Here is a 27,055-nt window from a genome sequence, read left to right as displayed (position 1 = left end):
GCTTTAGAGTGTGCCATGTCTCAGCTTTGGAAATCTGATTAAAGAAGGAATACTAACATAAGAAAAAATAAGTTTAGGTGTAAAACATATCTCAAATGCATTACCCTAGAATGGACACTTTATTGCCATATTTGTATGAAAAACAGGTGAAATCAGAAAGGACTAAATGGTATCCTTTTTGTTAATTGGAACTGTTTTCCCCTATAGTTGAACTTGAGGAAGGCACAAGCATGAGGAAGTGAAATATACACACATATTTCAAATGACTTCTTTCTTTCCTTTTATCATGAAATAAGTCCATTAAAAAGAAACATGATACTGTGATAACAAAATAGATTTCCTTTAGAGTGTTAGGTGCCCCTTTGGTGATACTGTCCTGTTTTTGGTCTTGAAATATCTTCTGCTCTTATTCTTCATACTTTAAAGAGGATTGTCCTTTAGAAAAGAGAAATGAATATGAAACCTAGTGTTAGTTTCAGCTGGAAAGGTTTCAAAGTTCGGCTAATGTTTAATGGTGTACTTTGATAATACTATCCAGTTACAGAATAGCACTCTCTTGATAGTAAGGACTCAGTCTGGTATGCAGGGACACCTTCTAAAAGGAGCAAAGAAACAAACTGTTCTTTGTACAAAATGCACTTTGACCCATAAACTGAAAATAGTAAAGAGAATTAATAGCAGCATGAAAATTTCTAGTAAAACTTGTTTGAGGGTGAGGTTGGGGAGAATTGCCTTATAGTAGATAGGAGTGACTAAATTACTTAATGTAAAACAAAATTAAAGTTATAGTTTTGTAATTGAATTTTTTTTTAAAATAGGAAAGATGAGAATGAAGTGAGCAGAGAATCTAACAGGAAAATAAAGAGGGGTGATAAACTGAAGGAAGGAGTGGAAAATCAGAAAAGGTTTAATAGAAACAAAAGATGCCAAAATTTATATTTAAAATCTTGAGTTTGTTGGATATTCACCTGAGAATGGGTTAAGGAAAAATTACTAAGAGAAGTAGCCTTCTAAAAATCATAGAAATGCTTTCTCTTCTTGAGGAGAGCAAGTAAATGTATTATAATTTGTTAACATCTCTTCTGTGGGGAAGGGGAGGTGGGAGACAGAAGAGTTAAGAGAGTGCTCTGTTTCTCTCTCACTCCCTCCTTTCACCCCCCACTGCCCACTCTTCATATTAAGAATCAGAAATAAATCTTGTTCAAACAACTTTAGGAAGATATTCAAAAATCCTATGACTGTTAGAGACATGATCTTTAAAAACAAGCAGTATGATATAATGCAGTGGTTCTCAACCAGAGGGATTTTGCCCCCTAAGAGACATTTGCCAATGTCTACAGACATTTTTGATTATCTTGACTTAGGAGGTGTACTGGCATCTAGTGGGTAGGTCAGGGATGCTGCTAAATATCCTGCAATGCAAGGACAGCCCTCCAAAACAAAGAATTTTCTGGCTCATTGTCGAAAGTGTTGACGTTGAGAAATCCTGGTGTAGTGGAGATAGATAGCATGGCTCTGGAACTAGACAGAAATGGGTCTGAATCCCAGCTCTACCTCTTACTAGCTATGTGACCTTGAATACAGATACAATGATATGTCAAAAATAAGTAAATATAATTTGGCTGAATGAATAAATTAATTCCCTCAAGTCTCAATTTCTTCATCTATAAAATGGGGGTGGTAACACCTACCTCATTAATGAGTAAAATGAATGAGTGAATGAGATGGTTTTTAGGACTAGAGCTAAAGAATATAAAGAGCACCCAGCACAGTGCCTCGTACAGGTGAGCATTCAGCAAATAGTAGGTAAATTGATGGTGGCAGTGATAGAATTATGCCAGAGGGCTCCTCTACTTTCCCTGAAAGTTTGTCTTCCCTGAATCTGGTTACCTGAGTTCTGTTCCCCAACCCCAATCAGGTTACACGACAGATCCATGAGCATGAGCAGGAGAACGAGTTGCGGGAACAGATGTCAGGTTATAAGCGGATGCGGCGCCAGCACCAGAAGCAGCTGATCGCCCTGGAGAACAAGCTGAAGGCTGAGATGGACGAGCACCGCCTCAAGCTACAGAAGGAGGTGGAGACGCATGCCAACAACTCGTCCATCGAGCTGGAGAAGCTGGCCAAGAAGCAAGTGGCTATCATAGAGAAGGAGGTCAGTGTGCATATACATGCCTTTGTGCGGTAACCAAGCCAGGCCTGTTTCAGTCGGTGGCATCACGTGAGCAAAAGGCAGGAGTGGTGCACTTTTTGGTGACAGAGGAGCAATGTTGCTTTGGTGGTGGTAGTTGAGAGGGGTTAGGTTTTATGGGGCTACTTAAAATTGCCATTAAAAGTTAAAATAGTTACTGCAGGTGTATATTACATTCTTGTCTATTCAAATATGTTCTAAGAGCCAGTCCCTTGAGGGGGTCTGGGTGCAAATAAAAAGAAACAAGATGCTTCTATCCTGTGGAAACTTGCACAGTTCAGACCTGTTACCGTGCCTGCCACACCCACAGTCCTCTTCAAAAGAAAACTGCTCTACAAATAGTCCCTTTCAGTGGTGATAGTCCCTGTCTGCACTGATTGGGCACCTGACCAGTGGCAGCGAGTAATTAATCTGGCTGTTGCTTGGATCTTCTAGGAGACATCTCTCTTCCCCATCTAGGTTCTAAACAGGAGAGGCTGAGGCAGACAGTGTGTCAAAATATTACCTTTATTACTGATAAGTGTTAGATGGGAGAAGTAATTCATGTCTGAAGGGAAATGCGCTAATAATATGTACAAAACTGAACAGACTTGCCTATCTAGGCTCTGGCAGTGCTAAACCAGGCACCTTTCTTGCCATCTGCGACTGCCCCCCCCCCCCCCCCCCGCCGCACCCTGTAAGACTTACATAGTGTGGGAAAGCAGGGGTAAACGTGTGCTCCCTGGGGCTGGGGTGACTGGGGACAGAGTGCCAGGAGTGTTTCGGTAATTAAGCTGTCTCCACGTGGAAGGAAACATCAGAACTGCAGATGAAGCATTCCCCCAACAGCCATCAAGCTGTGAGGCAGCCTGGCATGAAAACGTCTGCCCAAACAGGGATGATATTGATTAAAGAAACCAGTCAGATACTTTCTTGAGGATTTGATTTGATAAATATGTAGAGAGAATTGTTCAAAATGGAAAAAGTATTGATAATGGATGCTAAAGGTGAAAAGATCCATAAAGAGAACTGTGAAGAATAGATTCCCTCTGTCTCCGAAACACCTCATCTTACATATGTGTTGCATCTAATGGTCCCCAGAAACTTAGATTTGGTCACTTGCAGGAGCCAGTGTTTATTGGGTTATCTTTTATTTGGTCTGTGTTCTATCCATTTGGAAGACCCCAAAATGTCCCAGTGTCTGACTGTTGTGACTGTAGCAGGTGCCTAAGAAAACAAAATGTTATTAATCACAGTGAGATTCTGGGAATAAAACTGGCCACTCATGGTTATTTATCCATTTTTGTAATTTAATCTTTGGGCTACCAACAATATGAAAAAAATCCTTTATTAGAATCCTTAGTTCACTTTTCATCCCATGCATTTTTTGTGTGTTCAGTAATTTTTGTGTGTTCAAGCCACATGATGGCTTGCCTTCATATTTTTCCCATAATTGGGTATTTTTCAATGGTAAAAATTTCAAATTTTTTTAAGATACAAGAGAATCAGAACAGGTGTTTGTTTATTTTTTTTTATTATTTGTTCAAAAAACACTACATTATTCAGCACTTATGGACTCTTTTCATGCATTGGAGGATAGATAGCTGAATTCTGTGTGAAGAACAATTTATCCTAGATTGTATGTCATTTTATCAGGCAAAGGTAGCTGCAGCAGATGAAAAGAAGTTCCAGCAACAGATCTTGGCCCAGCAGAAGAAAGATTTGACAACTTTCTTAGAAAGTCAGAAGAAGCAGTATAAGATTTGTAAGGAAAAAATAAAAGAGGTAAGAGTATCAATATTTGTCATCACTAAGTTGCCATTCGAATGGTTAGAACTTCTGGGGTGCCTGGCTGGCTCAGTTGGTGCAGCATGCGATTTTTGATCTTGGGTTATAAGTTTGAGCCCCATGTTGGGTGTAGGGATTACTTAAAAATAAAATCTTAAAAAAAAGAGATTGGAACTTAAAATTGATTAATCTTACTTTGTAATCAATAGTCTAAACCACTGATTCTCAAACTTTATATCACCTGAAGTGCTTATTAAAATGGATTGCTAACTCACTAGAGTTAGATTTTCTGATTTTCTGAATCAGTGGGTCTGGGTGGAATTTGAAATTTGCATTTCTAACAAGTTCCCAAGTGATGCCGATGCTGCTGATTCAGGCATCAGATTTTAAGAACCATTGATTTAACTCTAAACCATTTTTGCCTACTTCCAGTTTATTCTTCAGCCACTTCAGCCAGAGTGATCTTTCCAAACCATAAGTCTCAGAGCATCTGGGTGGCTCAGTCAGTTGGGCGTCCAGCTCTTGGTTTCAGCTTGGGTCATGATCTCAGGGTCCTGGGATCGAGCCCCACCTCAGGCTCTGTGCTCAGCAGGCAGTCTGCTTGAGGATTCTCTCAGACTTCCTCTGCCCCTCTCCCTGAGCTCTCTCTCTCAAAAATAAATAAATCTTTAAAAAAACAAACAAACATAAGTCTCATCATATCACCTCATGATTTTAACATTCATTGGCTTCCCGTTGCTCTTAGGAGAGATCAAAATACTAGAAGTCCCTAAATGACCTACTATCAGCCTCTCCTTTAGTCTCACCTCACACCACTGTTCCCCCACCTGCTTACCCCACCCCTGACTCTGCTGCTTCTGCCACAGTGGTCACCGTTTGGTTCTTCAAATATATCAAATTCCACTTTTCTCCAAGGCCTTTGGAGAAGACTGTTTCTTCCTACTGTTTCTTCTACCAGGATGCTCTCCCTGCCCCCGACCCCCAGTCTCTCCCTCTGCTGTTAATTGTTACTCCCCCTCCTTGTAAAACTTAGGATTGTTTATTAATACCTTAACTTGGGCTGCCTGGCTGGCTCCATCGGTAGAGCATGTGACTCTTGATCTCAGAGTCATGAATTCAAGTCCTACATTGGGCATGGAGCCTACTTAAAAAAAAAACAAAACAAAAAAAACCTTAACATCATTTCCCAAGGGAAGCTTTTCCTGACTTCCTTAACCAAGACAGGTGCCTCTGGTTTCATAACACTAGTTTTCAATTATCCTTTTTTTTTTTTTTAAGTTATTTTGAGTTACTTATCCTACTAGCCAGTAAGTGATAAGGGCAGAGACCATGTCTTTTTTTTTCTGCCAATGACTATCCCTGTGCCTGGTACATGTGAATCTCTGATAAATGAATGATCAATTCTTAAAAGTTTGGTTGAAGGCCACTAGTAGACATGGAGAGTTCTCCTAATAAACTGCAATTTGATCTGAAAGCTCAGATTTCTTCACTTCTCCCACCCGTGCTTATAGGTGAATTGCCTACAGTTCCCTAGACTTTCCTTCTCATAAGACTTAGGATTTCTTATTTCTAGACTACTGGTATATTAAGGTTTAATAAAATTCAATATGGGGCATGGTTTCAGTATGTGAAATCATTTATTTGAGCTCATATTCTAAGTTAACAATATGGAACTTATCAAGGTTCCTCTCCAATTCTTTTTTAATAAGTGAAAGCAAGTGGGTTGGGGTGAGCCTCAGGATTTTTAGTCCTGCCCAGATGAGCCACTGGTGATTGTTGGGACTGACAGAAATTTTTATTTAATCCACACTGCCTAAATGGGAAAAATCTCTGACACTGTAAGGTCTAGAAAACCAGGCTGTAGGGAGAAATAGCCCAAATAAGAAGGTTCATGTTCTATCCATTTTCTCTGAGTTATTGCTGGGACCTTATTGTTATGTCATAATAGAAAGATATTGCTGGATCACAGAGATAACATTGATTTTTCGATGAGAAATTTTGAAATGTTCCCAATTGCACTCACATTCTTATTTCTAACTCCTTGTGTTTACTCATGCTCTGTAGGCCACACTTTGTGACTGCAGCCAGCATTTTGACCTTTTCTAACACCAAGGTATTTGGAGATTGCATGAACTCAACCTGTAGAAGATTCTCTCACAGAACAGCATTCGAGAATACCCACTCAGTCCTCAGGCATTTTTGGTACTCAGATTTATGAGTGCAGGAAACCACAGGCCTAAACTTATAAGTCTCTCAACATGCTCATGAGGAAAAACAAGCCTAAACTCAGTTTGAGATAGCCTCAGTAAGCCTTTCTATGCAAAGCTACTACTACTCCTTATGAAGTAAAGCTTAGTTCTGACTATTTAAGGTGGCATGTATATTTAGATATTGATATATTTAAAGGTATTGCCCTTGGGGTAACAAAACAATCTCCATTATCCCCACTTTTTGATAGACAACAGGGATGTGGGCAGAACAGGATGATGGATGGTCCAGAAATAATTTATTCTTGATTTTGGGATGAGTTCATATGGTCACATTTGAACTTGGGTATGCAACGTAGTGGTTAATGCCAAGCCTAGTAGTGAAGTCATGGCATTAAGAAATGAGTCACCCAGCCTTCCTGTTGTGATCCCAGCTTACTCCATGCTCGAAACAGCTTTCTCTCTTGTTGATTCTGATATTTCACTTAAGACTTCACTGGAACAGGAAAGCTGAAAGTTGATTTACAAGGACTTCTTGGCTAAGTGCAAAAATAATCTAAATAGTGGGTGATGTCCACATCACAAAACATTAAGTAAAATAGGTGTTAGAATTTAAAGGAGATTTTCACTGAGTAGTTAACCAAATATTATAGGTCAAGCTTGTCAGTATGAACAAAAAAGAGTGCACTGTACTTTCTCTAAAAAGGGTCTTATTTTCTCCATAAAGTAACATCATCTTAAGTGTTCTGAGTCTCTGCTTTCTTTTCTTTACCCATATAGTCTGAAATAATTATGAATTTTGTCCTTTTGGAAATAGAGGTGGTTCATTTACCCTCTAATAGCAAATAAAGAATTGTTTCCTGATATTCTAACTAGTGCCATTTGCAGAGTTACCGCCTGTCTGTGAAATCTGTCCACTTCTCGCGGTCTTGTCTCCTTCACTCTGTTTTCCACGAAGCAACAAGAGTCATCTTTTTGAGATGCATCTCATTGTGTCACCCTCACATGTATATAATCCTTGTCTCCTGTGCTACAGATCAATGTCCTTAACTTGGCCTGTAAGGCCTCTGATGGTCCTGCCTCATCTCATGTCACACTGCACCACCCCCCTGGCCTGCTCTCTGTTCATCGATCGCACCATGTTTCAATTAACCCACCTGAAGGGTTTAACACACTCTTGTTTCCTCTACCCAGAGTATTCTCCCCTCCCCTTTCTCACTGGTTAGCTCCTACGGGTTTTTCCAATTTCAGCTTAGTTGTTACCAAGATCAAATATGTTCTTTTAAACCTCCTTGTGGAACCAAGTACTTCACCTTCTCAGAAGCTATAACAGTAATTTTCAGTTTGTTTCTGCGGTTCTTTGATTAATTATTGCTTCTAGGCTGTGAAACCCCATGATGGTGGTTATCACATTCTTTTGCTGACCATTGTATCCTTGTGCCTTGCACAGTACCTGTCACGTGATGAGAACTCAGTAAGTGTGTGTTGATTGAATGAGTGAACCAATTTTTCTAAGGGGGAGAAGCCAGAGACGTGGAAACTAACAAGCCTTCCTATCACTACTCAGTCAATCAATAAACAAAAGTTGCGGGGGAGGGATATGCAGCACCAAGTCTTTGTCTTTACATTCTCAGTTGCTCTCCAAATAATTTAATCTACCATTGCAATAAACTATTAGTTTACTACTTGATGACACCAGCATGTTGTTTTTTGTTTTTTGTTTTGTTCTGGTTTTGTGAAGGAGATGAATGAGGACCATAGCACACCCAAGAAAGAAAAGCAAGAGCGGATATCCAAGCATAAAGAGAACTTGCAGCACACACAGGCTGAAGAGGAAGCCCACCTTCTCACCCAGCAGAGACTGTACTACGACAAAAACTGTCGTTTCTTCAAGCGGAAAATAATGATCAAGCGGCACGAGGTGGAGCAGCAGAACATTCGGGAGGTATTTATTTGGTTCATAACTATCATCACTGACTTACGGGACAAGAAGCTTTGTGAGGATCATGACTGTTCTGTCCATTCTTATATCCTTAACCTTTATGGTCTTTAATGCAGCGCCTGACACAAAGTAGGTGTACAAATGTAGCCAAGAAACGAATTTACCACTGAGAAGAAAGAGAAAGCCCATTTACAGAATAAGGAATCAACATTTTCCAAATAAATGTAATAGACTTTTATTGAGCACCTATTATAAGCTTTATTATGCAGTTGAGAATCAAAAGATGTAGAATAGAGAATTTCTGCTGTCAGCCTACTTGGCGGACACTTGGGGTTTTGTGGCTCCATATGAAACATTAAGTAATAAAGTGATGCTCCACAATTAAGTCATTCAGTCGTCCAGTGCCCCCTTAGTGCCAGGCACTGTGCTGGAGATATGAGGGCTAGGGAGGGGCTATCCTTCCTGCCTTCAAACAGCCCTAAGTCTAAGAGGAAAAACAGACATGTAACGGACTAGTTACAGTGTAACATCAGGTACCATAGATATATAAATAAAGTGTCTTGGGCATATAGTAGTGAAAGGGCTTGGAGGACTCAGCGACTAATGAGAAGTTGAGTGTTTGGGGTGTACAAAGTGGAATATCAGGAAAAGGGTAATTAGAAACAGAATGCGGAGGACCTTTTTTGTTAAGGCATATTATTTCAATTTTAGCCTGAAGGCAATTGCAATGGCTATAGGAGGTTTTTAAGCAGGGGATCGAAAAGAGTTTTCTTTGAAAGAAGTAGTGGATCAGTGTGAAGGGAGCCTACAGCATTAAGAAGCTAAGTACAGTGAGGTCAGCTAGGACATTCTTTCTCTAGTTCAACCTGGAAGAGGCAATGGGGAGAGATTAGATCTGAAGCAGAACTGACAGTAATTCCAACCAAATGACCTCAGAATTTCAGATGAGAGAGGAGTTCAAAATGACTTTAAAGTTTCTAATTTGGGAAATTGGATGAATAAGACATTCACTGAGATGAGGAGCACAGAATGTGACTCAGTTGCAGATACAAAGTTCAGTAGGAAAACATTGTGACCTGGAGTAATCAGAGAAACCCTCATAAATGAACTAGCACATTGGTAAAAATATCAAAGTTTGCAAAAAGCCGAGTGTTAGCCTGCACAAGGGAAACAAGCACTAAAGACACATTTAATGGGAATGTGCATGGTACATTATAAGCTCTTTGGAGAGCAGTATTCAACTCGTAAGGAGAAGGAATGAAGAAAACTAAAATTTTCAAACACATGTAATGAGCCAGGCTCAGGCCCTTTATCTGTGTTGTCTTATCTCATTGGAAGAGGGAGAAACTGCTGAACATTTATTTTTGAGCCAGGCAATAAGTGATATGGCTAAAATTTTACTTTAGATTAGCCCTGTTTGGTTGGTGGTGATGCATAGATTGATTCAAGCATGCATTCTCAGTGGGGGCGATACTGCCCCTAGGGGAGTGAAAATGGGTTCTTTCGGGGGAGGGGTCTTAGATACTACAAAGACTTAGGCCCCCTCAAGGGCCACAGTACATAAACGGATATACAGTGTATCTGTGGTATTCACATTTCATGGATGCGGTTGATCAGGGGAGGGGGAAGTCTAGAAAGGCTCCTGAGGTAAGTAAGTAAGTAAGTAAGTAAATAAATAAATAAATAAAGATAATGGGGGAAAAAAGAGAAAAAGGTTGAGAAACATTGGTTTAGGGGGAAGAAACTAGAAGCAAAGTAATTGGGTGGTAGGAAATAGGGTATAGACAAAGATGGTGGTGACAGCTGTCAGAGGTAAATTGGAAACATATTTTGAATATGAAATAAACAGGACTTGGCATACCATAGAATATGAGAGAAAAGATGAGGGTAGAATCAAAGTTAATTCTGGTGTTCAAGACTTAGTTACATGTAGATTTGGGCAGAAACAGAAGCTTAGAGGTGTCGGTAAGAAACGGATTAATTCTGTACTAGACTGTTGCCGTTTGTTAGAAGACAAAAAAGTCCAAATGAAGAAGTCCAAAAGCCATTTGGATATAAGATATTTGGGATTGTTTTCATCTGGCAATTATTATTGTTATTCTGATAGCACATTTTTGGAAGAAGTCTAAGGCTAAGGGAACACTTATGCCTATAAAAACTGTATAAAACAATTATTCCCCAAAAGTGATAGAAACTATATTTTTTACTTCATTAGTGTCAGGTTCTAACCAACACTTATATGGGTATTTTCCTGAAGAGTCTAAGTGTTTCGTTTTTATTATGAGAACATTAAAGACAAACACAGAAAAATATATAGTTGAGTAGTGAAAGTTCTTGATAATCCCATTCCACCCAGTCTCTACCCTGACTACCATTAATTTGGCATCCAGATTTCCAGATTTCCTTTTCCTTCTATATATGTATACATACATTCAGTTTATATGTAACTTTAACTTTACAAAAATAAGATTACATTGGTATCAGTGGGTTTATTTGATTTGCAAGCCATCAGAACAAACACTGGCTGCCCAAGAATGGAAAGGAGTTTATTGGAAGGATAGGAATAGATGACAGAACTGAAGAACCAAGCTGGAGAAGATGAAGACCCAAAGTGGAAAAGCAAATTCTGTGACCTAGAGAGCAAGAGCTAATGGACATTCCTCAGCATTGCCATTCGGATGTATTTCCTCCCACCACATTTAATCTTTGTATCATTTCTGCTTGAGATTCAAATTCCTAGGGGAAGGAGACCTTTATTGGGCAATGTGCTTGCTCCCTTACTCAATACTCTCTGATTACAGATAGGGTGGAGGAGTTTCTCAAGCAAAAAGAGGAGCCTGTTCACAAAAGAAGGGGAAATGGATACTGAACCTACAAAAATGTCCATTATACTGTTTCGTAACTCTTCTCTTTTTCTCATTCACCATCCAGGACAGACAGCTCTGTCTGATTCTTTTTAACCATTAACAGTGAATTTTGCGTGTGTGGCTATAAAATTATTTATTTAATGAAGTATTTCTCAGTGGATATTTTGTTGATGTTTTACAGTATTACTAACAGTGCCACAAAGAACATCTTTGTACGCAGATCTTTTTACACAGATACAGATATTTTGAGGATATATGCTCAGAAGTAGAATTTTTGGGTCGCAGTGTATACATGTAAATTTTTAATAGATATTGCCAAATTGCCCTCTAGGGATTTATACTCTCACCAACAAAGAGCACCTGTTTTTCTGTGTCTTTGCCAAAAGTGAGTATGAGCAATCCTTTTAGTTAATGAAAACATTGAGAAGGCTCACCATAGACTGGGTTGAGCCTCTTCCTCTATCATCACTGCACACAGATGCTGGCTATTTTCTAACCAGTTATGAAACCAAGAACTGAAACGAAGCGTAAAATGTCATAGGCTAACAACATCACCATTTAAAAGTTTGAGTTCTAGTTCTTATTCAGCCTCATTGGGCATGAGGACAATGTTTTACTTGAACGGGATCAACTGCTTTTAAAGTCATTAGCACTTGGGTTGTGGTTGGGAAGGGTTGATCACAGGACACACCCTGGATTCACATCTTCCTTGGGAGGTAGAGTCCTATAAAGTATAGTCATGTGTTCAGGGTCTGCGCGTATGACAAGTACATAGGTTTTGACACTAAGCTGCCTCTCAGCTTTGGGGAGGTGTGCACAGTGTGTGATGTGAGCTGAGGGAAAGGGAGCCCACATGGCCGTCATCTTCTGCTGCCTCCAGGGCATATAGATGTGGAGTGCACTGGTGAGCAAAATCACCTATAGCATTACATGCACTTTTGTTTTTGCTCAGCTCGTTTTTTTTGTGTTTTTTTTTTAAGATTTTATTTATTTATTTGAGAGAGAGAGCACGAGAGGGGGGAGGGTCAGAGGGAGAAGCAGACTCCCGCCGAACAGGGAGCCCAATATGGGACTTGATCCCAGGACTCCAGGATCATGACCTGAGCCGAAGGCAGTCACCCAACCAACTGAGCCACCCAGGCGCTCTTTGCTCAGCTTGTTTTATGAATTGGTATAAGCTGAAGGTGTGCGTGAAGGTGCACTGCACATTGTGCCCACAGTTTGTACAGATGGAGCAGCACTGCGCTGTATCTCACCAAAGCAGAGGGATTCTTCAGCATATTGTGTTACAGGCTGAAAAAAGACATAAAACAGGAAGATATAAACCATTCGTTGGGACATCTTTCAATGGAAACTGTTGAAAACTCCCAAACCTGAGTTTTAGACTCAGTTCTGCTTTACAGAAGTTGTATGATCATAGGTTAGTCTCTCAATTCCCAAACATCTGACTATCCTATGGAAAAGGGTTGTAAGTCCTTGCAATGTGACTACCTCCATAGGGCTGCAAGTGGGACTGAGGGAGATAATAAGAAATCACTTTTAAAAACTGAAAGCAGGGGCGCCTGGGTGGCTCAGTCAGCTAAGCATCTGCCTTTGGCTCAGGTCATGATCCCACGGTCCTGGGATCGAGTCCCTCATCAGGCTCCTTGCTCAGTGGGGAGCCTGCTTCTCTCTCTCCCTCTGCTGTGCCCCCTGCTTGTGTGCTCGCTCGCTCTCTCTGCCCCTGTCAAATAAATAAATAAAATCTTTAAAAAAATAAAAATGAATAAAAACTGAAAGCACATTACACATATTTATGTAGGCACAGCAATAGGCTCATAGGGAGTCTAACAGTAATAAAAATATAGGCAGCTTATCAACTTAACCACAGCAACTGAGATGTGTGAATTAAAGGTAAAGGGAACAACTTACAATTGTAACAGAAAAACAGTTTCATTATCCTGTTTCTCTCACTTTTTTAATCATTTATGAAAAACTAGATTCAAGATATTATATGCCAGATGTTCACTTCTGAATACAGAAGAATAATAATGATATGTTGATATGTTATGAAGCATTGTCTCCTGGCCTTTCACCTCATCTTCACAAGAATGGTAGTCCATGGTGTAGGTACTGTTATCCTCACTTTACACCTGAGAAAACTAAAATGTATGTTAAAAGATTTGTCCAACATCATACACGATTGACTCACACCCTGAATATTTTTCTATTGATTCTCAAACTTTAGTAGGTATCAGAATTAGCTGGGTGGCATATTATTACGACCAATCACTTGTAGCCAGGTAATTCTGACGCAGGTGTTCTGTGGACGGCACCCTGAAGCATCCCATTAAACATAAAGGAAAGTATTTGACTTCTTTTGAGAGTGTTGTTTGCTTTGTGTCTTTTATTTTTTCCTCATAAGTTTCAGGGCTCTGGGCAGCCCAGACTAATTTTGGACTTCTTAGTTTAGGAAAATGTGTAATGAATAAATGCCCAATATTGGGAGACCTGGTACTCAAAGGTTAAAAATGATACAGTAATCTAGAAATAGGCCCTTTACCCATTTAAAAGCTTTCCATTAGGGCTTTTCTCTTGGTCATTGGTCTAGAATGGCTTTAGTCTCTGAGAAGGCCTCACCATCCTTTGGTGCCACCTAGGGGTCAGTTAGTGCCTTTTAAAAGAAGACATTAGACGGTCAAGGTAGAGGAAAAGTAAAACAAGGGAAAGCAAAATGCAAGAGAGGGTGGGGGGTAAGGTGCTCTAGGAGATGATCTTGTCTCCTTAAATCTAAATTGCATATATACTTTGGATATTTCCCCACTAGAAGGGGCGCCTGGGTGGCTCAGTCGTTAAGCGTCTGCCTTCAGCTCAGGTCATGATCCCAGGGTCCTGGGATAGAGCCCCGCATCGGGCTCCCTGCCCAGCGGGGAGCCTGCTTCTCCCTCTCTAGCTCCCCCTGCTTGTGTTCCCTCTCTGTCAAATAAATAAAATTTTAAAAAAAGAAAAAGAAAATAAGCTCTGTGAGGGGATGTACTTGTTCATGGCTCTATCCCTAGTGCCTACAACAGTGCCTGACACATAGAAAGTGTGCAACAGCATTTGTTGAATGAATGAATGAATGGTTAGTGACTTGCTTCAGTAACAGATGCTGTGCTGTTTAAAGGACTTCTCTTCAAATGGATAGAAGGCCCAAGTATGCAAGGTATTCTCAACAACACCAATATACAAATGTTACTGATATTTCTCCAAAAGTAAATGACTTGCGTTTTTTCCCGTCATGGATGTCATCAGAGAAGAGAGGCCTCTTATTCTCACTGAAAGTCCACTCACAAACTTTCTTCTTTCCTTGACCCTCTGTTGTTGTTGTTGTTGTTTAAGATTTTATTAACTTATTTGAGAGAGAGAGAACAGGAGCTGGGGATAGAGGCAGAGGCAGAGGGAGAAGCAGACTCCTTACTGAGCAGGGAGCCCAAAGTGGGGCTCCATCCCAGTACCCTGAGATCAAGACCTGAGCCAAAAGCACATGCTTAACAGACTGAGCCACCCTGGTGCCCTTTTCCTTGACTTCTTAATTAGTGGTAATACCACCATTTTCAGAAATCTTACGGCATAAATTTTTACCTCTTTTATAGCACTTATCACTTTCAACCTTGTTCTTTTTTTAAATTTACACGTATAACTTATTTCCTTGTGCTAATTAAGGTTCTTTTGTTTACATGTTACAGAAATTTATCTGAGCTAGTTTAAGCCAAAACCAGGGAATTTATTACAGAAATAGAGGAATGTTTCACAAACCCCAATAGCAGTAATACAGCTAGACCTACAGGAGAGCTTCGAACCAGTTTTGAACGTGGGCATCAGCATATTCCCTGCATGTCTGTCTTCTCCCTTTTTCATTCTTGTTCTGAAGCCCAGCTTTCTCTAATCCCCAGCCCGCCCATGTAGTAGTGGATGGCTACCACATATGTAGTTTTTATATGCCCTCAGTTCCAGCCTCACAGAGAGATTAACTGTCTCTGAATCCCAATTCCAAATTCCGAGGAGAGAAAATAGATTGATTCAGTCAGCTGTGAGCTGAGCATATTAGTACTTCAATAAATGTCTAGTACAATTCCCTATCAGAGTGTTAGCAAGTTGAGAACAGAATCATGGCTGAGTAAACATTTTTATGTACCCAGAGCACATGGTTCAGAAATTGGATATGGTGCGATTTAGGAAATATTCTTGAACTGGCCAGTGAAAAAATTTCACCCAACTACCTCTATGTTTTTTTCTAGTTTTCTTTCTTTCCCCTTAAAGAAAGACAGACATGAGTAGAACTGGAAAGAACAGAATGATTCAATCTAGAAATGATCAAACAGACTAATGGGAAAAAATGAAAGGGGAGAGATCTCATTTGCTTTTTTCTAGCCTGCCCTTACTCTGAGATTTTAAAAAGCAGATAATTGGCCTTCTTCTAATACATGCAAAAACAGGGTTTTTCCCAGAAAACCAAAAACATTGCAGACATTGCCAGTTTAAGTCAATGATTTTCAACCCTGACTACATGCTATATTCACCTGAAGAACTCTTAAAAGCAGTGATGTCATCCCTCTCCCCCCCACCCCCCGCCCCGGGACAGTTATCAGAACTTCAGGTTGTAGGATTCAGGTATCTTGTGTTTGAAAAGGGTCCTCACATGAGGCCCATACTGAAAACCCCTGGCTGAACTGAAGAAACATTTATTTACACCTGTGCATAAGGCCTCACCTAAGTAGGGTTCACAGCAGCTCTATGAGGCAAGAAGGGGTCAGGTAGAATTAATCCCATTTTACAGATAGTGTAGTTGTGATGGCTGCAAAATCCCATTTTACAAATAGTGTACTTGCCCATCTTGTAAGGGACGGACCCACAAACAGAACCTAAACTTCCAGGGATTGTTAATCTGATCTCATTAAGTCATGCTGCCAAGCACTAATGGGTTTAATTAAGAGACAGTTAGTAGTGCCATTCCTTGCCATCTTTCACTTAGTTGTGCATTCCTTCCAGTTCACCTCCAGTCATCTCCCTCCATTTGTCTTTTGTTCCTGAATGCAGGAACTAAATAAAAAGAGGACCCAGAAGGAGATGGAGCATGCCATGCTAATCCGGCACGATGAGTCCACCCGAGAGCTAGAGTACAGGCAGCTGCACACATTACAGAAGCTACGCATGGATCTGATCCGTCTACAGCACCAGACTGAACTGGAAAACCAGCTGGAGTACAATAAGAGGCGAGAAAGGGAACTGCACAGAAAGCATGTCATGGAACTTCGGCAACAGCCAAAAAACTTAAAGGTAAGAGGAAATTGAAGTGTTCCCCAGTTGGTGCTCCAGGATACAGTTAGACCAGATCGGTAGTTCCTGCATTTGGATGATTGTCAGATTCACCTGGGCAGCTCTTCAAAATTACAAGTTCCTAGGCCTCGTACCTATTGAATCAGAATCTCCAGAAGTGAAGCACAAGAGTCTATATATAACAAACTCCTGAACAGATGTTACTTTGGAAAAACCATTGTACGGGATGACCTCCATTTTTGTATCCATCATGCAGTTTCTCTGACCCCTTCATGACCTGCCCTCTTTTAAAATTGTAATTTATGGACAAACAGCAGCCCATAGTTCTAATCCCAGGAAATGAGAAAGTTACCTAGCAGGTATATGGCAGATAAATTTCATCTGTTGTACCAGATTATTGGTAGTAACTACTTTGAGTGTTGCTATATTGAGAAAGACTATAAGACATCCAAGCTTAGTAGGAAAGAGTATGATTTATTAGTGACATCTGTCATGGGCATGGGAATTGGGAGTGAATCTACATGTGCCAGACATTTATTATTCCTGCACTAGAGACTGGGAATTCCTTTGGCCCTCACTGTCTCTAGATAATTTTAGCTGACTGCTAATTCACAAGCTCTATGGACTAAGCCATTGCTATATGTCAAGGGGGGGGCGTTGTCCTTGTTGACACTGATAGGAGGCCAACCTCAAATACACTGGCCATGTTCCTGTCTAGCCATATCCTAACCTGTCTAATTAGTGACCTCTGTCATCACAACTCCAAGCATTTGTGAAATGCACATGTGACTCTGAGGCAACCTGATGAGTGCCTTTTGGACTTAAATAATACAGCCTACCTCCTCCTTGCCAGAATGCATATTTGATATTGCTACATGAAAGTATAACCTCTTCATGGGGGAAGAAATCTAAAATCACTTTTCCCTTTCCACTTATGCTGAAATCCAATGGAAATGGGTTATGATGTGAGGTATTATTCAGATATTATCCTTTGTTGATTTGTCAAGGAAACACAGAGCTGTGAGAGCCACCTTATACGTTGCCATCCCCTTTCTCACTTGGAAACACGGATGGGGGAGGGAAATGACCAAAAAAATGGGGGGAAAAAACTACAAGAAGTAGAAGACACTGAAGATTTTTACTAGGAAGCCATTAAAATAATGAATAACCTTTAACAAACTAAGCTTCATAATATTCTACAATCTGCTTAGAGTTGTGATCCTCTTGTAATTTTTCATTTTTTAAAATCCATTGGTAAAGTCAAAATTACTTCTTTTCATTTAATATAATATAAGGCCAAAAGTATTGGTAGTTAACTCTTGTCTGTATTATTTTCATTATTACTGACTAGTAATGTGGGTCACTGCACCAAAAAACAACTGGTCCCAGTACCTGTATTGTACTATTAGAATGGAAGGCTTTCTGTATTTACTAATGTGTCTTTATTTACCTTTTGTCACTTTTTCTACACAGGCCATGGAAATGCAAATTAAAAAACAGTTTCAGGACACTTGCAAAGTACAGACCAAACAGTATAAAGCACTCAAGAATCACCAGTTGGAAGTTACTCCAAAGAATGAGCACAAAACAATCTTAAAGACACTGAAAGATGAGCAGACAAGAAAACTTGCCATTTTGGCAGAGCAGTATGAACAGAGTATAAATGAAATGATGGCCTCTCAAGCGGTAAGTGGTTAGGTTTGGTGCCACAGCTTCAAGAGCTTTGGGAATCAAGAAAATTCAAGATCAAGCCTTTTGTTCCCAAGATGATTCTTGCACAAATTTAGGATATTGGTGTTTTTCTGCCCAAAGAACTGAGGAAGTGACGACGCTGAATAAAGCCAAGCCAATGTGGATACTTGCTGGAGTATGTCTTATAAGATGGAACTCAAGGAGTAACATGCTCAATCAGACCCGTGGCACATAGGGACTTTGAGGGCAAGATATGATAGATACAGCATATAATATCATGTTTTCGTTCATCAAAGATGGCGCAACTGATGTCAGACACAAATGAATAAGACACACAGACACATTCATTCAATAAACTTTTACTAAGCATCTGTGTTCAGCACTCTGCTGGGCTCAGAGATAGAGTAATAAGCTAGAGAGACAACGGTCGATCCCCATCTTCACACTTTTTGTTAGTCAAGCAAGGAAGTCAGAGAACTAGGCAATAAAAAAAGCATAATAAATGCTTTGAAGTGGGAGGTGGGGGGGGGCGCTATGGGAGGATAAGTGAGAACATCTAATCTGGTCTAGGGAAAGCTTCCCAGCAAGAGCCGAGAAGCTTGAAGGAATGTACTGAAGTAAACAGCCTCCATGGGCAAAGGTCCAAAATATGTAAAGTGTGCATTTGGGGCCTAAGAAAACTTTGGTGTGAGTCCAAAGTTCAAGGAGGATTTTTGGGAGCCCAAAATGGAGAGGTCATAAAGGTCTTGGTAACCCAGGGATGGGAGCTTACCTGGGATTCAGTGAAGCTTTCACAAGGAGATGAGTCCTAAGGAGTAATAGTTTGTCAAACAGGCAGAAGACGAAAAAGTTATTTTTCCCAGCTGAGGACAGAGGAAAGGCAAAGACACAAGGTCTGAAAGAGGACCGTGCATTTGAGGAATGAGTGGTTGATATGACAGGAGTATAAAGGGAAGCAGGTGGATAGTTGGGATCAGACCCTCAAAAGTCAGGAGTTTGCACATCATTCTGTAAACCATAGGGAGCTGCTGAAGCCTATTTTAAAAAGGAAAGTGACAAGATTGGATTTGTGGTCTAGAAAGATGCTAGCAGTAATGTGGCAACTGTAGGTAGAGACCTGTTAGGAAACTATTATAGCCCAGGAAAAAAAAATAATGGAACTCTAAACTGAGAACATGCTCCTGGAGATGGTGAGGAGGGAGAAGGATTTGAGAAATATTTAGGACTTAGAAGAGATAGAGCTCAGTGACCAATCTGGGAGGTAGGTTTGATAACAGTGGAATGGGTCATCATTTTATCAAGATAAAAAAAATTGAAGGAGGGATGAGTTTGGATGCCTGGCAGATAATTGACTAAGTTTTAGACCTGATACCTGAGCTATGTGGGTATCCAGGTAGAGAGGTTAGAGAGGTACAGAGATGGAAGTCTATAGTTCAAGAGAGTGTTAGGACACAAGACAAATAGCTAGACATCCATGTTAGATGGGGGAAGTTGTAGCTGTTGGGAATGCCTGAGACCGTCTAGGGACAGGAGATTTTATTAGGAAGGGGACTAAGGACAGAGCTGTGGACACCTCCATTTGAGGGTGGAGGAGAAGCAGACCAAAGGAGATGAATAATTAATGCGGAAGGGGAATTGGAGGGAGCGTGTCACAGATGCCAGAACAGAAGCTTCTAGCTGATCATTTCAAATGTGGCAGAGAGACCAATTGGACCTCGCACTGGGTTTGTCCAATGACTGTCACAGACAATCAGTGGACTGGTCAGAGTGGAAGACATTGTAGTACATACTACTAAAGTGAGGTAGAAAGTGTACACAAGCTTCCTTTTCCCAGCTGCTCATCAGCGAAGGAAAGGAGAAAGAACTGTAGCTAGAGGAAGAGACAGTTGAAGGAGGACTTCTGTTTTTTGAGAAAGGCTTAAACATGTTCTTAAACATGAGGTTGAGGGTAGGAATCCATGTATTCATTCAATCATTCATTCATCCATCCATCCATCCATCCAGTATTTATTGAGTGCCCTACTGTGCCCCAGGCACCCTGGGATACTGTGGTGAATAAGACAGTCATCGATCATGTCTTCATGGAATTTATGGAAAAGTAAGGAAAGGCATTGAAAAAGTCTGCTCCATGTAATGGCCGAGCAAGTACAGCGTGCCAACAGAGTGTATCCAGGAGAGTCAGCTGGTGTGGAGAGTCGGGAAAGGCCTCTCAGAAACAATGAGTATTTAAGCTGAGGTGTAGGGAGCACATTCTAGGCAAAGGAACTGCATTGGTAAAGACAGGAAATAGTGGCACTTCTGACGAACTCAGAGTCCATTATGTTTGGAATGTAGAGAACGAGACAGAGACCAAATGAGAATAAGACCAGAGGGTTAAACAGGGACCAGGTCATGGAGGGGCTTGTAAGCTTTCTTAAGGATTTTGCTCTTGCATCCTAAAAGCAATGGGAGGCCATTGAACAGCATTAAGTGCAGGGGGGCGGGGGGGCACCGACATCAGATTTGCATTTTGTGAATGACCACTCCAGTGACAGGTGGAGAGTGGCCTGGGAGATGGTCAGATGGATCTCAGGAGATCATATATAAAGTTGCTGCTTTTACCTGGGCAGGAGCAAGTGGTGGCTAGACCAGAAGGGGGCAGATGGGATGAAGGAGAAAGTCATGAAATTTGAGAGATCGGCAGGAGGTGGAAGTGAAAGCATTTAGTTACAGAGTAAACGTCGAGCATGAGGGGTTAAGGTTGACTCTAGTGTGAACAAAACGGTAGATGATGGTGCCCCTTACCTATACAGTAAAGAAGGAAGTGGAGCAGCCTGAGGAAGAGAGCAGGGAATGATGATAAGCTAATAGTCATGCTGAGCTTGAGGGGCCTGGGCACCATCCAGGTGAAAATGTCTTTAGGAGACTGGGTAAGCTGGCCTGGGCCTCAGCAGAGAAGTCTGAAATAGGGGTGAAGAGGTGGGAATCATCCATATATAGAGGATCATTTCAGGAAGAAGGGAGGGAGTAGCTGGAAAAGAGAGGAGGGAGGGAAAAACCAAGAGTCTATGGTATCTCAGAAGACTAGAGAAAGATTTCAAGAAGGAAAGGGCAATCCACAGTATTAAACGCTGCTGGGAGTTGGATAAAAGACCCCTTGCCACGTAAGTAAGGGGTAGGATGAAAAAGGAGTGCAGGGAGAGGTTAAGGGTAAGGAGAGGGGAGAGGGTTGGTAGGGACACAAAGTCTGATAGGATTTTTGTCTTGTTCACCTTTGTGTCATCAGCATCTGCAACAGTTCCTGGTACACAGCAAATGCTCTATAAATGCCTGTTCTGTAAGAGGGACAGAATGGGATCAGGAATATAGGTTCAGGATTGCCCTTGAATAAAAGGAGAGAAATACCCTTTCTCCTGGGGCAGGGAGGAGATAAAAGTACGTATGATAAATGCCACTATAAATGACGCTTTCCATGTGCCAGCCACTGTTTTGGTTATGTTTTAAGTGTTATTTCATTCTTGTGCAACCCCTTTGACCTTTGAAGTAGTTACTGTTTTAACCCTAATTTACCTGCAAGGAAATTGAGGTTTATTGAAGTAAAGCCACTTGCTTAGAGCAAGATTTGGCAAACTGTTTCTGTAGAGGGGCAGGTAGTAAATACCGTAGGCTTTGTGGACCACAGGGTCGCTGTCACAACTACTCAACTCTGCTATTGTCAAACAAAAGCAGCTCTAGGTGGTACGTAAATGAATGAGCATGTCTGTGTTCCAATAAAACCTTATTGACAAAAATAGGCAGCAAGCCAAACTTGGCCCTTGGGCCATAATGTGCCAACTCCTGGCTTAGGGGCTCACATAGTGGTAATTAGCTAAGTAGTGATGAAGCTGGGATTTGACCCCATTTCGGGGGGAGCCCATAAGCCTAGCCATACTACATTGTGTGGCTGCCATCACATCCTTTCATGTTAATCCACTTTAGGAAACAGACGTGATATTTACCTACACTTCTATAAAACATTTTAAAGGATTTGATATGTGCATCTTTGGGGTGATGAATACCAGATACTGGAATATCCTGTCTGGATAGGATAGACTGGTACTTTTACAGAGTCAGAGCTATAGTACAAATTCACATAGTTATGGACATTAATAATAGAATGCCAGAAATAAGAGAAGAAAGACGTTTCAATGGACTAAGCTTCCTATAGGATGAGCCTCTCATCCATTTGATCAGGGCTCATAATAACTAACAAAGACAAGTAGAAAAGAACAGACTTTCATTCCCTTTATTGGTAAGGAAACTCCCATGTCAAAAGGGAATTGATAAATCTTATTGGAAGCCAGTAAACCCTTTGGCATTTATCTGTAAGGCTGTTCCTGCTGTGGAGTGACTTTTATCTTGTATCTCTTCTCTCTTCATTTCTCATTGGGAAATGAGAAAAGAGGTATCCTCTTAAGTGGATTTTAGTGAAAGCTGGGTAGGATTAATTACTAGGAAATGCTTTGGAAATATGATCACGTTATCTATTTCATGTTCATATGATCCATTTCTCCAAAAGTACTAAAGAATACACTGTGCAGATAACTTTCTAAAACTATTCTAATATTTCCAGATGTTTCTTAATCAGGATATTGAGATATATTGTTAATTGTCACAAATTGTACAGATTAGGGAAAGCATAAAATGGAGAATAAGTCTCTGTATGGAAATATGTGGATAATCTCAGCATTGACAGAACTGTCTAATTCAAGGATTCTAATCTAGTTCCCAGGTGAAGTGAGGGCCTGATAAATTTAGACAAAACCAAGCCTGGGACAGGAGGATCATCAACCACAAAACATAGTCCCACTAATGGCCCCAAACCTTCAATTATGCTCATTGAAAGGTGGCTGGCTTGGTGCATTCCACATACAGAATCAGTAGTGTGGTATGTAATACAAAGTTCAGGTGCCATTGGGAGAAAGGGAAAGTCTACCAGCCTGCTTTATAATCTGGACTTTACTGCTTCAAACCAGAATATGCCCCTTAAGATCATCCAGGCTATCTTCTGTGGGAAAGAAATTTTGAACCACTTGAGTTTTAGATTGGCTGGCCGGCAGGATAACCTGTATAGCCAACTATAGGGACCAACATTCCTTGGCTAGGAGCGTAACTGTACTGTGGGATAGTCCCTAAGTGTATGGAGATTGGACTCTTTTTTTTTTTAGAGCTCAGGATATCTAAATGTGTGGTGGTTTGAGGGTTAAAGATATATAAATATGGAAATGGTTAATCAAACCCAAAATACTGATACAGCTACTATTTACTGAACACTTGGTATGCATCTAGAACTATGCCTAGGATTTCATATGAATTCTTTCATTTAATCCTCCTACCAATCTTAGTAGGAACTATTACTGTTATTTTCTTGAGAGGAAAAAAAAAATGAGACTTGGAGGGGTAACTTCTCAAGGTGACATACCTGAGTGAATTGTGGAGCTAGATTTCAAGCTCAGGAGTCTGCCTCCAAAACCCACAGGCTTAATCACCGGAGCATGTAGCCTTCCTGACTCCTGCTAGTGTGGTTTTAAGAAAACCAGTTTTTCTTAAGAAAAGAATGTTTTCGTTTTCTTAAGAAAGAATGTTTTAAGAATGTGTTTGTAGAACTTTGTAGCCCATGGGGCAGAACGTACAATTTTTGATTCCTAACTCTGAATGTACCCAGGGCATCTGTTTCTCTGAGGGGACCTGTTTCAGTCCAAACAAGGAAACCTCTTCCAGTAGTCACCAGGTGCTGTAAGCTAGGAATGAATTACAGTGTGTGTCTTTTTTGCCCACAGTTACGGCTAGATGAGGCTCAAGAAGCAGAATGCCAGGCCTTGAGGCTACAGCTCCAGCAGGAAATGGAGCTGCTCAATGCCTACCAGAGCAAAATCAAGATGCAAACAGAGGCACAACATGAACGTGAGCTCCAGAAGCTAGAGCAGAGGGTGTCTCTGCGCAGAGCACATCTTGAGCAGAAGGTATGAGAGTGTTACTCTGGGTCCCATACAGTTGGGTGGAGGATGGACCATGGCCTAGAGAACCGCCATTTATGGAGCCCTGCCTGTGTACCTAAACTAGGCACTGTTCACGTATTTTCTGCTTTTATCCTCCTAGTGCCCCTGAGACGTAGGCATAATCTCCATTCCACAGGCAGGATACTAAGGCTCCAAATGGTTAAGTTACTCGCATAAATCTGACCCCACAGTCTAAGCTCTTTCTATTACTCTGCTAGGAAATACTACACCTTCACAGCCAGAAGAATGGCATGGGTGATGGGGCAGCTGATAAGACATTTGTGAAAGGTGCTATGAGCTGGTAGAATGGCTGCTAAATGGTATGAGGAAGCCAGATGCAGATTTGGTTTATATTTTCAGCTATTTCTATACCAAAAGAAATCACCAGCAGGGCTCTTTAAAAAAACTAAAATGAGGAGAGGCTGATATTGCCATGCGTAATAAATGTTATCAGAATTGAAATATTCATTGCTTTAAATATTGCTGAAGAATATGAAGTAGAAAAAATTTCATAAAGCATCTCAAAGCTGTTAAGCACTTATTTGCTTAACCAGTTATTTGTACTTTCTTCTGGTACTTCCCTGAGACCAATGTAAGAGACTATTTTCACAGCTCCTGTTCTAGAACTAAATTGCTAATGACCCAGGGGGCATTTGCCTCTCTATGGGAAAGCAGCACAATCTAATTGTGCTTGAGTGTCTTTTAGCTTCTCCTGAGCCATCTCCTGCTGAGACAGGACACTGACCTAGATCAGCCCAGCTGCTTGGTTTGCTAGAATGGTAGTGCCAGCCCTAGGTGGGCCCAAACATTTTTATTCTTGTGAGCAAATTTTAAATATAACGGATGACATACAAGACATTTATCCCAGGGTTCTTCCAGACTTTCCCAGTCTAGTTCACTCTGAGTTCCTGTGTGTGTGTGTGTCAGATGTGTGCACGTACATGACCATGTGTGTTTGTGGGTGCCTGCAGGGAGACCTCTTCCAGTAAGAACTGTTCATTGTGCTTATTTCAGATTGAAGAAGAGCTGGCTGCCCTTCAGAAGGAACGCAGCGAGAGAATAAAGTACCTATTGGAAAGGCAAGAGCGAGAGATTGAAACTTTTGACATGGAGAGCCTCAGAATGGGATTTGGGAATTTGGTTACATTAGATTTTCCTAAGGAGGACTATAGATGAGATTAAATTTTTTTGCCATTTACAAAAAAAAAAGAAAAAAGAAAAAAATTCAGACCCCGCGAAACCACATCCCCCATTTTAACGGGCGTTGCTCTCACTCTCTCTCTTACTCTTACTGACATCGTGTCGGACCAGTGCCTGTTTACTCTTACTCCATCAGGGGCCCTTCCTCCCCCCGTGTCAACTTCCAGTGCTGGCCAAAACCTGGCCGTCTCTTTACTCATAGTACACGTCACAGTATTGATGTGATTCAAAATGTTTCAGTGAAAACCTTGGAGACAGTTTTAACAAAACAATAAACCAACAACAACAACAACAAAAGTGGATGTATATTGCTTTAAGCAATCACTCATTACCACCAATCTGTGAAAGTAAAGCAAAAAAAATAATAATAATAAATGCCAAGGGGGAGAGAGACACAATATCCGCAGCCTTACACCTTAACTAGCTGCTGCATTATTTTATTTTATTTTATTTTTTTGGTATTTATTCATCAGGAATAAAAAAAACAAAGTTTTATTAAAGATTGAAAATTTGATACATTTTACAGAAACTAATTGTGATGTACATATCAGTGGTGACATATTATTACTTTTTTGGGGATGGGGGGTGGGTGGGGTGAAGAGATCTTGTGATTTTTAAGAACCTGCTGGCAAGAGTTTAACTTGTCTTCAGCATACTCTGATTGTATCATAATCATTTTCTGCTGTTGCAGAGGATGTGAATACACTTAAGGAGCTCACAGAATCCCAGTAGCACAAATTGGGCTTTGGCAAATCGTGTATTTTGTGTATAGAAGGAATTTAAGGAGAGGTATTACTTATTTTCATATTGTATTTTAACTGTTTCTCTGATCAAATTTTTTTACTTCCTCCTATTCCTCCCCACCTCCCTCCTTTTCCAATTCAGTATTTGGAGTTCAACACTGTCTCTCAATCAGATCATCTTGATCTTTTGCTTTATTTCCCTTCCCCTCCCTGAGTCCCATATCTTGGTCATAAATATTGCATTATTCACACTTTCAAACTGTGTATTTTCTTACAATAAAAAATGATGAAAAAAAAAAGGCTTTACTTCTTTTGCATGCACTTTAAAAAAACAAAACAAAACATTTTTCAGGTTCCAAGGAAGAGCATGATAACTGTCAGAGCTTTTAATTATATTTGTAAATAAAAGTGTTCATCACATTGCCTTGCTGTGTTATTGTAGCAAGAAGTTTCCCTTCTAGGTTCACCATATCATAATTCAGAGGGAGACCTGCCCTCCAGAAACCGTCCTGCCAGCCCTGGATATTCCAAGAAGAGCCATCCGAGATTTTCAGGTAAAGCTGTGTCTTCCAAGTTCTTCTACAGGGCTAAAGATAATGTCCCACTGTTTGAAGTGGTCAACTGCACCTGTTTGCCCTTTAGAAAACGGCACATGTGCGTGCACGCGCACACACACACGCATACACACACCCCAATGTGCCAGTCATAGGCACATGCACTGCCAAGAAGTTACACACCCTTACAGAAAAGCAAGCTATTACAGAGAGATTATGGCCAAGTATTTGAAATGGTCCCACTGTAATGGTAGATCCCCCCATATTCTGCTTTTATTAGAATAATTTTATGTGCATAACAATGAGGTAGTAAAATATGTAACTTCTAAGATAGGTTTTTGGAGTCAAGACAATTTCAGTAAGATCTCCTAGTTTTAGGGTTCTAAGTCCTGGACATTGAAAATTTATCTTTAGGGCGCCTGGGTGGCTCAGTTGGTTAAGCAACTGCCTTCGGCTCAGGTCATGATCCCAGAGTCCCAGGATCAAGTCCCGCATTAGGCTCCCTGCTCAGCGGGGAGTCTGCTGCTCCCTCTCACCCTCCTCCCTCTCATGCTCTCTGTCTCTCATTCTCTCTCTC

At 40.7% G+C, this 27,055-nt stretch overlaps 1 protein-coding gene across 1 annotated transcript in view; it reads left to right on the top strand.

Annotated features, from left to right (window-relative positions):
- Window positions 1–26,223, top strand: part of TAOK3 (TAO kinase 3) — a 190,925-nt gene extending 164,702 nt beyond the window's left edge. The window contains 7 exon segments of the mRNA XM_027576560.2: window positions 1,919–2,155; window positions 3,827–3,955; window positions 7,907–8,110; window positions 16,033–16,272; window positions 17,746–17,958; window positions 23,763–23,945; window positions 24,996–26,223. Coding sequence (XP_027432361.2) covers window positions 1,919–2,155; window positions 3,827–3,955; window positions 7,907–8,110; window positions 16,033–16,272; window positions 17,746–17,958; window positions 23,763–23,945; window positions 24,996–25,157 — 1,368 coding nt within the window. The 3' untranslated portion in view covers window positions 25,158–26,223.
- The last annotated feature ends 832 nt before the right edge of the window (window positions 26,224–27,055 follow it).

Source organism: Zalophus californianus, chromosome 14, assembly GCF_009762305.2.
Source record: "Zalophus californianus isolate mZalCal1 chromosome 14, mZalCal1.pri.v2, whole genome shotgun sequence".
Classification (NCBI taxonomy): domain Eukaryota; kingdom Metazoa; phylum Chordata; class Mammalia; order Carnivora; family Otariidae; genus Zalophus; species Zalophus californianus.
The sequence above is the reverse complement of the archived record's forward strand: the minus strand, read 5'-3'. Positions and strand labels throughout refer to the sequence as shown.